The 11565-nt window shown below is 55.7% G+C and overlaps 1 protein-coding gene across 2 annotated transcripts in view; it reads right to left on the bottom strand.

Moving 5' to 3' along the window:
- Positions 1-909: 909 nt before the first annotated feature.
- Positions 910-11565, bottom strand: part of NUDCD3 (NudC domain containing 3) — a 70529-nt gene continuing 59873 nt past the window's right edge. Inside the window, exons 5-6 of one of the 2 annotated variants that reach the window (XM_061414442.1) lie at positions 5569-5757; positions 910-2663 (exon numbers count right to left, since the gene is read on the bottom strand). In XM_061414442.1, the coding sequence (XP_061270426.1) occupies positions 2553-2663; positions 5569-5757 (300 nt within the window). In that variant the 3' untranslated portion in view covers positions 910-2552. The remainder of the gene's footprint in view (positions 2664-5568; positions 5758-11565) is intronic. The other variant, XM_061414443.1, reaches the window with a different exon arrangement.

The raw sequence follows: 11565 nt of genomic DNA, 5'->3' as shown, positions 1-11565 counted from the left end.
GACAACCTGATTCCCAGGCCACGGGGGACCAGCGCCATATGTGTGCCACTGTTCGGGGCAGGGGCTCTGCTCTGGCGCCTGCCCTCTGTCCAAGAGGGAGAGAGTGCTTACCAAGGACTGCTTCCACACCCACACTCCACTCTTTATTCATGGAAACAACTTGTCCGCCCTGGGTTGAGATTGCTGCCAGCTGGCCGCCTGGGGAGCAGATTGGAGGTGGGTTTGGGTCTGTTCCCCAGACTGTGCTCTGAGTGGTCAGGTCTCTGTAAGGCAACTGCCACCTCCTGGACACATTTGCACACAAAATACTTCTGACTTCTCCCTCCTGCACACTTCGGAGACAAACTATTGAAGACGGTGCTGTCCTTCCTGGCAGATTATTTCTGTCCTGGGAGTTTGCTTGGTAATTTCACTGTTGAACTGTCTACTTTCTTCATTCATTCAAGAAATACCCACCAGGTTCTGCCCATTGAGCTCGGCCCCTGGAATGAGGGTGGGGGTGGGGGGAGGCCACACTGGACAGCCTGCGATGTAAATGAGGCACCAGGACGTGCCACAAGCCTATTATGCCTGGAGGGGTGCAGGCACAAGCATGAGCCCAGCATTTTGGGGCCACTGCAGGTAAATGGGGCACCAAGGACCCTCTGGCTGAAGTCTTTCGAATCCTGCTTGGAAATGGATGTGAGCTCTAGAGCTACAATCATTTTTCCTGATCGAAAGCTTATTATGTTTCTGAAAGCTGTGTGAAGTCTTGCCAGGATGCAGGCTGGATAAGAAACAGCTTTGGGAGCTATTTAGGAATTCCCATTTTGGTGTTTGCTGTATACATGGGCCTGATGGCTAGAATTCGGGTAATGACCACATAGTGAAAACCGTCTTGGCAGAAAATATCACACACAGACCCAGAAGTGCTTAAATACAGATTTATTGCAAACCAACACCGGAGACAGGGTGATTTCGCAGGCAGGCACCCCATTTTCCTTGGACCTCAGCTGATGGAGCTCAGTGGCCAAACTGCTCCTGCCGTGTCTGAAGAGAGAAAACAGGCAGAGTGCACAGGTCCAGGGCCCAGGCCAGCAGCGAGGGGCGCAGGCAGCCCACAGGATGGCAAGCCCTCCAGCCTGCCACTCCCAGATGCCGGCAAGCTGCTATTACCCCCAGTGGGGTGGGGAGAAACGCGAACACTTGAAAATAAAATCAGGCAAAAGGAAGACAACTGACCATGGAGTCCACAGCTCCCAAACAGCCAAGGTGCAGGCCTCATACCCCACCTGGTGACGGCAGAGGACCCCCTGGTGGTGGCGGAGGGGAGGAGACAGGCACGGTGCCAGAACGGTTCTCACATAGATGGGTGAGACCTCTCACTACGTGGGACAGGTGAGACCCGGAGGACGCTGAAAGGGGGCCTCAGCAGCTCCATGACCAGCCTTGGTGACGACAGCCAACAACAGTGCTCCGTGCCCCCTTGGTGGTGCTCCCACCAGTCACCAGGTGTACACACCTCCTGTGATGGCACCGGAGCAAGCAACTGCTTCCCAGGGATGTGTCTACAGGGCCCTGTGAGCCAGAAACCTGTCCCCACACACGGCAATGAACCAGCTCCCACCCACGCAGCTGAAGGGGGAAGCTTCTAGAAGGAACGTCCCCAGACCCAGGACTCCTCCTCCCCAAGTCCAGCACACAGAGCTCGAGGGCAGGTTCCAGGGTGCAGAGGCCTGCAAGGTAACAACCAATAGGGCAGCCGCGCGGTCCTGGCAAAGGGCAAGGGCTCTGGGTCCTGGGAGAGCCGCGGGAGCAGGGCCCCAAGCTCTGGGTGGCACAGTCTGGCTTCAGCCAAGAAAGGACCCGGGGCTGCAGTGAGCAGTGGCACACCGTGGGGTCTCCTGAGGGCGCCTGGCCCAGCTTGCTCTGACAAGAACCAGTCCCCCAGGGGAAAGTGCCAGGCCGGGGGCAGCAGGACAAGCCAATCAGAAGACAGAGATCCTGCTGTGCAGGGCCTGAGGCCACCAGAGACGCTTCCAGCATCCGGAATCAGAGACCAGCACCCTGGTTTCCGTGGCTCCCCGACGAGGAAGGCAGGGGACACATACAAGCAGATGGGCAAGACTACACAAGAACACACCCAGCAAGAGGGCAAGGCGGCAGCTTCCCCAAACTGGCCCTGAGCCCAGCCCTCAGCCTGCACATCCCTGCCTGCGCTTCCACAGCCGAGGGGCACCCACGCCCGCCCGAGCGCACGGAGAACAGCAAGCAGAGAGCACAGGAGCAGAGCAGCGAGTGCAGGGAGGGAGGGAGCGGCGAGCGGCGCCTGCAGGGCCCAGAGCTGTGCCCGCTGGGACAGCCCCTGCTCCCCACACCCCTCGGCAAGGCCGCACAGCCCCGCCCTGCTCTCAAACAGTCAGGAGACGCAGGGCCAGGGGTGGAGGCCGGTTCACCCTTGAGAGAAAGGATGGCAGAGGTGAACTAGACAGCGAGTCCCCGGCAGGAGGGAGCTGAGGGGCGCGGCCGAGGCCCCGCTTCCCTGCCGGCGAGGGCGTCCTCTCCTCCGGTCATTAAAACTGCACAGCCCCCGGGGAGATGTTGAACATGGCGGGGTCGAATCGCTGGCCTCGGAAGGGAGAGCCTTCAGCGTCCCACCCCTTCTTCAGCATCTCATGGACTTTCTACAAACAGAAAACAGAGAGGTTACTGTAGTCACCAGGCCTGCACGTCCCAGAGCAGAGCTCTGCTCTGCTTCCTCTGGAAAAGGACCCGCCTGGGCTGACAGCAGACCCTCTGCAAGCCCCTGCTCCCCACATTCGGGTTCCACCCCATCCTGTCCCCAGAGCAACACCGGCCACCTTCCTGGTTTGGATGCTGTCCCTGCTCACCAGGAGTATCTGTCCAAGCTCCAGAGGGCCTGAGGGCCACAGCCCACAGAGCCGACTGAGCTCTAGAGAGGGTCTCTACTCCCCTTTCATAGGGACAAGGTGGGTAGTCTCCAGGCCTGTGCTCTCAGGCCTGTGAGTCTAGGAATGTGACTCAAAGGAAGAGACCTCAGGATGTCTGACTGTGTACCCACCAATCACCGATCCCACAGCCCCTGGGGGCAGGGGCCAAAGCTGTTATCAAAGGTGGGCTCAATCATCCCAGTCTGGACCACCAGCCTTTGGGGTGGCAGCAGGAAGCTGCTCCCTGTCCCCTCCCACATCTGCCCTCCATGTCCTCCCTGCAAACACACTGGGCTGGAAACCCTCTCCCCTTCCTTCTGACCAGGAGAAATGAAGAGACGCACGGCCACAGGGCCAGAAAGCCCTGCCCACCTCTTAACCTCCAGGCCGACAGAGTGAGCTGAGGGGAAAGCTCCTGGTGTCTGACAAGACTGCAGGGCTCCTGACGGGGCCTTCTCTGCCCCGTTACTCCACCTAAGTGGTGCAGCAGCGAACACGTCAGACACGCAGTACATACTGCGCTCGGCTCGGCACACCTGACACACGCCAAGGACCTTAGAACAGCACCTGGCACAGCTGCCCACAGGCCGCCCGAATAGGGGCTAGACGCCCAGCCCCGCCCACCTGCGCGCCTCCGGGCGCCGGCAGCCACAGGGCGAGCTGCATCCCATCCCTCCTCCTCCGGCTCGTGCCCACCGCCCGCTCTGAGTCACCTCCTCCTCAAGCTCTCACTGCACGCCCCTCATCTGAGCATCTTGAGACAAACCCTCTCCAGTGAGCTCTGCCTCAAGACACACCCTCTGAGCTCGACCCATGGTGATGTCCCCATACCCCTGCCTTGCCATGGGCCGTCTGACGGGCCCTCTTGCTCCAGCCCCACAGGGTCCTCAGCCCGCTCTCTACGCTGGTCCTGCCCCAGGCCCCTCACTGCCACCTCCTACTTTCTTAAGCCCCCTCTCCTCCCACCACCCTCAACCAAAGCCACCTGCAGCGTGCTGACTCTCTTCTCCTTGGGACGCTCTCCTCCGGGGACCACAGTGACTGTGCAGGGCTTCAACGCCACAGAGGCCAGCTGCCTCACCACCAGGCCACGCCAGCTCTGCCGGATCCTCATGCCTCCACGCTTTCCTCTTGGTTCCAAACCTGCTCCCCACACTGCGTGTCCCTCAAGGCCCCATGTACCAAAGACAGTCCAGGGCGACACCTAGGAGGCCGGCCCTGTATGCAGACGTTCGTTCCCAATCCCTGCTGAGCCCAGAGGAGTCCCAGACAGCAGTGCTGGTGCCCCTGCCTCTCCTAACACAGCCCTGAGGCACCGAGCCGTTCAGCAGCAGGTCAGCTGGATGAGGGGTCACCGCCTGCACCAGCATCCAAGGGCTCCCGTGTGTCCACTGAAGGCCTCCACAGGGCACTGCATTCAGCCAGGCACTCATGCCACCATGGTCAGCACTGCCAGGCCCTTGACAAGTCCTGCTAGAACCAGCACCTCTGACTCAAACCACGGAAGCCTTTCCATCAGACCAGCATCTTCAGGTTTCTTCAGATGCTTCCTGGATCTGTGGATCCCAGCCCTGAGCTCATCAGCAGGAACCTCTTGCTTCTTATTTAGACCTCATGGCCTAGTGCCTGCCCACTCTGGGGCCGGACATCCAAACTTTCAACAGCTGCCCAGGGCCCTCTCCTGTCAGGTCAGTGTTCAGACTGGTCTTTCATCTGGCGGCTACAGGCAAATGCAGCATTAACTGGATAAACCTGCCACCTAAACGTGCACAGAGGTGGTTGCACCCCTTGTCCTATGTTAGGCCAGCTCAAGGATTACAGCCTGAGGCCACCTTCCACAGATGAGACTACCAGGTGCCTAGGAGCCAATGGTCAACCACAGTCCTGGCCTCCAGCCCCATAAGCCCAGGTAAGGTTGGTGAACCAGATCAAGGGACGATTCAGAGACTCAGGGAGGGATGACAGACAAGCCTAACACCAGCTCAGGGTTCAAACCCCACCCTGCTGCCAGACCAGCTACAGGACCTTGAACACGTGCTGTGACCTCTACACCTCGACCCTCCTCTCAAATCCCCATGCGGTTCACTTGGGACACTGAGAAAGGAACTCTCTTCTCTAAACAGCCCCTCTTGGGAGTATCAAACAGGAGAAAGACAGCACGAGTCTAATCTTCCTCTCTGCCACCACAGGCTCCAGACGAGCCTCCTCTCCAGTCACTGATGTCCTCCTGCCCTTCTTGGGCTGCCGGCCAGCCACGCTTCTCAGGCCTCTGACTTCGAAAGTGACTTGGAAGAATTTTCTTCCCCCGGGTCCTTTGTGGTCAAAGCTGCACCGGACCTGAGGTAGGGCAGGGCCAGGCTGTTCCTCCTGTGCTGAGGGTCTTGGAGGGGTTGAGGGGAGGAACAGCCCCAGTGTGTGAGGTGAGAACACGCAGCATTACCAGGACCCTCTGGAGAGGCACCTCTCGGCCCTGCCACCTGGGCTCTCGGTCCAGGCACGGAACCAGAGCCCCAGCCCAGGCAGTGACCAGGCCCAGGCTGCCGTGTCGGGACCCAGGAGGCAGCTGCAGAGACAGCAGCATGCCCGGTCCACCCCAGCTCAAGCCCCAGGAAGGCCCAGGAAGTGTGTGTGCCCGTACCAGCTCGTGGCTCTGCGGCTTGCCCTGCAGCTTCTGGTGGTAGTCGAAGGTGAGCCTGTCCAGGACGGCGTGCTCCTCCTCGTCCACCGTGGCCATGGAGCGCTCCTTGTTGATCTTGTCGATGTCGATCTGCTCCTCGCCCTCCAGGATGGCGCTCCACCAGTACTCACCCACCTTGTTCAGGCTCACCTGGCACACGAGGGCAGAGACAGGGTCAGGGCTGGGGAGGTGGCACTGGGGACCCGGGGAATGTGGGGACACTGGGGATTCCATTCTCCAGAACTGGGACTGAGTGGTGCCTAAGGTCCTTGTCTCCAGGTCCTCTCAGAAAAAGTGACCCCCCGACGGGCATCAGCAACCCTACCTGCTCAGCCACCAGAAGCCCAGCTTGCTCATCAGAGGGGACATTTCCAGCTGCTCTGAGCTGCACCACCCGTGGTAACTGGCCCCTGTCACAGCCTCCCAAGCTGCCAAGGGAAGCTTGAGCCCAAACAGGAGATTCTTTCAACACCCACCTGTGGAGCCCCACTAGCTCACCACCCCTACAATGACCTTTCCTGCTTCCAAGTGCAGCAGCCAGTCTCCTGCCTGCTGGGGGCACTTGGAACCCAAGGGACCAAGCATTCAGCCTGACAGACTCCCCCACAACCAGACGCCCAGGCTTCTTTGTCCCACTGTCCTCCTTGGCCTGGCCAGGGCGACCACTGCGTGTGACTCACTTTCTGCCCAGCCTCATGGTGTAGCCCAGGAAGGAGACAGAAGAGTCAGGGGGGCATGAGAACTCAGAGACAAGGATGGCAGAATAGCAGGGCTTGGCCTGAAGGTGCAGCCAAGTACACGCATCCCAGCGTCCACACAGGGAGGGTCCAGGGCACACCCCTTCCTATACCCAGCGGCTTGGTTCTTGGGGAAACTCTCTATCAGCTGACCAAGAATTGACAGGTGAGCTGCGAACCTACCTCACATTGTCCACTCTCGGACAGGATGAAACCCCCAGTCACGCCCGAAGGTGTGCAGAGGTGATAGAGATTAGGAGCCCACAGCAAGAGCAGCTCTTACTCAGAGAGCCATGAGGACGGTGTGACTGGCTAGCGGGCAATCCTGACAAGTGACATCTGTGCAGATACTGCGTGCTCACAGGCCACAAGTCAGCCTGCCCCATGGCTCACGGGCTGCGGGGGGCAGTGCTGCCAATTCCAGCCCTCTGTCCCGGTGCACCAAGAGCCCCTACGGAGTCCAGGTCCAGCAGAGCTCAGCCCCAGGCACTGAGAGCGGCTGAGGTGTGGGCGCTGATAGGGCAGGTCATGCAGTGGAGACAGCTCCAGAAAACCGCGAGCACAGAATCAATGTCAGTATCTCAGCCCAGTACACAAGGCTGCCCCACTTCTGACAATCATGGGTGGACGTGGCTGTGCAGATGGCAGGGGTGAGGTGGCAGGGGCCCTGCCCTCCTCATCAGATGAATGGCCTCTACCCTGCCAACACCACGGTTTCCAGTCAGAGTGAAGTCTCTGTGTCCAGATGCTCTGCCCAGCTGCTTAGCCCAGCTGCTCAGGCAGCTTTTTGCCCACTTACTCTCCTGCTTGCATGCGTGGACCTGACCTGGCCCTCCAAGACCCCAATGCCAAGCTCTGAGCCCCATCTTCATGGAACTGCAGATCTCTGGGTCAGTGCAGTGAAAGGCTTGAGGGGGAAATCCACTCTCTTCATATTATTCCAGGAGAGCTTCTGAGGAACAGTCAGCCTTCTATCCACTGACTCAACCAACTTCAGATCACAAATATTTGGGAAAGAAACTTCCAGAAAGTTTTCAAAAGCAAGACTTGAACTTGTCTCCTTCAGCCACAACTCTTTACATAGCATTTGCATTGTATTGGGTACATCCCATGAAGTATGAGAGGGGATGTATGTAGGTTATGTGCAGACACAACACCATCTATATACGAGATGAGAGCATCCTTGGATGTGGGTATCCTCTGGGGGTCCTGCAACCAACCCCCTGAGGATACTGAGAGACAACTGTACTTACAGAATATAAATTTCCAAAGAGAACAAACCCTTTGGATTTATTTTATTCGTGTCTTTGTTAGTGATCACTGATCTCAGCAGTGATCTCATTATCACTGCTGAGCTCTCTCTTAACGTGTATCATTAGCATTAATCCAAGCCCTGTAAAATACACACTGTTACCTCTACCTGGAGTCAGCGCCTCACCTGGATTGCCCAATGCCACAGGCAGAGCAGAGCTGCGCTCGGGCCAACAGCCCTCAACGGCACTGTGAGGGGGCAGCTTGAACCCCACCCCGGTGCTCTGCTGCCGGTCCTTCTCACACAAACCACATGTGGGGTGTCCCAGACAGGTCCACGCACACCCAGGCCTAACACGGCTCGGGGGCACCACGGGACTGATCCTGACGAGGAGCTTGGTGGGCCTCACTACCTGTGCCTCCTGCCTCCACAGAACACGTCTGCGAGGGCACTCTGCACACCCAACAGGCATTAAGATGAGCCTAGCACCACCTTTAAGGTGGAATTCACATCAACATAGAATTAGCCATTTTAAGGTGAACAACTCAATGCGTTCTGCATTCACAGAGGCTGTGTCTAGTTTCAGAACATTCTTGTCATCACAAAGAGAACTTGTACCCACAAGCGGTCACTCCCCACTCTGCCCAGAGGCTTGCCCTCCCCCAGCTCTGGCAACAAATCATTTATTTGCCTTTTCTGGACACTTCCCAGAAATGGACCCAAAGGCTATGTTTCCCATGCCTGGCTTCTTTCATTCAATGCGATGTCCTCACATTCCTGTGCTAGTGGGTCAGAACTTTATTCCTTTTCCAGGTTGAGCAATACAAAATGTAGCACCCAGAGGACACGGGGAAAATGTTCTTGGAATGGGGCTGAAGGATTCAGGTCTAAAAATAATATCTTTGATAAAGCAGTCTGATGGTTTAACATTTGGTTTTGATTTTTTAACAGTTATTTTTTTTAATTGGGTTTGTCGGGGCGTAAGCTGGCACATAGTAAAACTCACTTGTGAGAGTAGGTCCACCCTATGAGTTTTGACAAATGCAGCCACACAGCCACCACTATCAAGCCACACCCTAAGTTCCTGGTCCCCTTGTCGGTGACCCCTCAGCCCGCCACTTGCTTTGCCATCTGGTTGGTCTGTGTCTTGGTCTGCTCTTCTCCTAGCATAGTGGTCTGGCGTTCAGCCATGCTGGGCATGCCTGGAGGGGTAACCCCTTGACACGGTGGGCTGACGCACCTGTGGGTGGCCAGGTGGGCCTTTCTAGGGTTCGGCAGTCACCTACCAGGCTGCCTGCAGGGCTGTGTGTGAACATGTGTCTCCCTTCCCCTTCGTAGACACCCAGCAGACACCAGGGCTGCAGGGTCCTACGGTAAGTGTATGTGTAACTTTATGACCTTCCCATCAACTGTATGTGTAACTTCATGGCCCTCGTCTCCGCAGGGGAGCTCCAGGGGCTCCACACTCTTGCCAGCACCTGCTACTGTTGATTCTTTTCAGGAGCCAATCAAATAAATATGAAGTGACATGTCACCATGGTTTTAATTGGCATTTCCTTAACAACTAACAATGCTGAGCATCTTTTCATGGACTTATGTGCCATCTCATTTCTTAAAACATTTTATCTGGAACAATTTCAATCTCACAAGTTACTAGAATTGTTCAAGTACAAACAATAGCCACACACCCTTTTCCTAGATTCACCCACTGTTAACACACTACCCCTTTTATTACATGCGCGTGTCTGCACACACACTCTCACTGTGTGTAAGTTTATATATATAATATGTGGTAAGTTACATGACACTTGTTCCAGAATCTTGGCCCTTTACCCCTAATACTTCAGTGAGTGCCTCTTCCTGAAGATATGAAAGTTCTTCACTACTGGGCTGGCCAAAAAGTTCATTTGGATTTTTCTGTAACATCTTAAGGAAAAACCTGAACTTTTTGGACAACCCAGTAGAGTTCAGCTCCCCTTGCCTCCAGCACAGGATCCAGTCCAGGGTCCCGACTACATCTTAGTGGGCCTGTCCCCTTTAACATACAACATTCTGCCGCTGCGGTCTTTTGTTGTTAAAATCCATTCTTCAGGGTGGAGGGAGGAGGGTTCGGGATGGGGAACGCGTGTATACCTGTGGTGGATTCATGTTGATGTATGGCAAAACCAATACAATATTATTGTAAAGTAATTAACCTCCAATTAAAATAAATAAACTTATATTAAAAAAACTATAATCCTTTGATCTAAATAAAAATAAAATAAAATAAAATCCATTCTTCATCTGGGGTTTGTCTGGTGCTTGCTCCTGCTGACTCAGGGAAGCGCCCCCAGTAGAACCCTGCACAGGCGATGCTGTGCCCCTCCTGCGATGTCCCACCGGCAGGCACAGACGTCACGTGGCTGCAGCGCCTGGGGGTTCCTCCCTGACCCCCTCTCCCCCACAGTGGCGGGGAGACTATGCTGCCAGCCCCAACAGAAGCTGTGGGAGGCCAGCAGGGGCCTTCTCTCAGCACCAGCTCCTGGATGTCCAGCATCTCAACAGCTCTCACTCACTCCAGTCCCTGACCATGCAGCACACGGAGTGCCCCAGCCTGGCTGGTCAGGGGTGGCTGCTGTGACCTGATAACTCAGTCTTATCCCTCGGCCTTCCTCCAGGTTGTAGCAACTGGTCCTGGATCGAGAATCAGTTTCTCAGGGGAACCCCCAGAGTGCTGGCTGAACAGTTTTCCCAAAATGTCCTCGCAGAAACTTCCAACTCCATGTGGATCAGCTTACCTCAGCACCCCAATCTGTGCTGATGACTCACTGACACTCATCTCCCTCCCCTCCCCTCCTCACAGAACCCTGTTTCTATTCAGGGAGGCAGTGTGCCCGGCAAGAAGACGGCTCCTCGCAGCTGCCCATACGTGGGATCAAGTTTGGACCAAGGAGATGTGTGTGAAAGTTGCGGGTGATGTTTCAGGGGGTTGCCTTGAAACCAGGACAGAAGACAGGCAGAGACAGCAGGGGGCCTGCTCAGCTTCAGGTACTTCTGCGGAGAGAACGTGATCCCCAGCCAGACCACTGACCTCTCAGGGCTTTGCCAGGGGCAGTTCTGTTGTGGGGAAACTGCCAGTCTTTGATGTTAACAAATTTTTAAGCTTTAACATTAAAGCGCTGAGGGCCAGACAGAAGCTGGCTATGATGGGGGTGTGGTTGGGAGAAAGTGACCACGTGCTGCCGAGCTTCCTCTACTCTCTCCTTCCACGTGGGATGGAGGGGGTGCTTGCTCTGTCCACTGGGAGCGTGGTCCTCTGATTTGGCTTGGCACATACCTCCTGTTCACTGGGCAACTTCTCCAGAACGGTGCTGGAACATGATGCCTTAGGCCACCTACTTCTCAACATCAGGCCTCAGCTCTTTCTGGCTGGGACCTGGGGATTGGCAATGATGCCAAAAATGTGACCAGCCTGAGAAACATGACAGGTCCCGGGAAACATGGGTACTGAAAGCCAAGAACTTGCATTTCACTCCCTGGACTAATTTCCAGGCTTGGGCTCTTGCCAAAATACTAACATAACTTAATCTGTATTTTAAGCTGAACAGTGGTCCCTCAGGGCCAGGAAAGAGGCAGGTAGCCACCCATGAAGAAACAAAGATGGTGAACCACTTCACAGAAAAACATATATCCTCCCTAGAAAAATGGAAAGGAACAAATGGGATAAATGCAGATAAGTCAGCAAAGACAAGTTAAAATGAACAAGCCCAGTGCTGGGGTGCAAAGGGGCCTGGTGACGTCACAGAAATCTGACATCCTTCAGGGAAGAGCCATGGCAATGGCCAAGGACGACAGTCAGCCTGTAACCCCACTTCTGAGAACTGTAATTTAAAGAAATCATCTAAATATGGGAGTACAGCATGCATTAAAACACTCCCAGGCTCAGGCACCAGACACACAGCAGTGTGAGCTTTTAGGCAAGTGGACAAA

The sequence above is a fragment of the Bos javanicus genome, chromosome 4 (genome assembly GCF_032452875.1).
Source record: "Bos javanicus breed banteng chromosome 4, ARS-OSU_banteng_1.0, whole genome shotgun sequence".
Classification (NCBI taxonomy): Eukaryota; Metazoa; Chordata; class Mammalia; order Artiodactyla; family Bovidae; genus Bos; species Bos javanicus.
The sequence above is the reverse complement of the archived record's forward strand: the minus strand, read 5'-3'. Positions and strand labels throughout refer to the sequence as shown.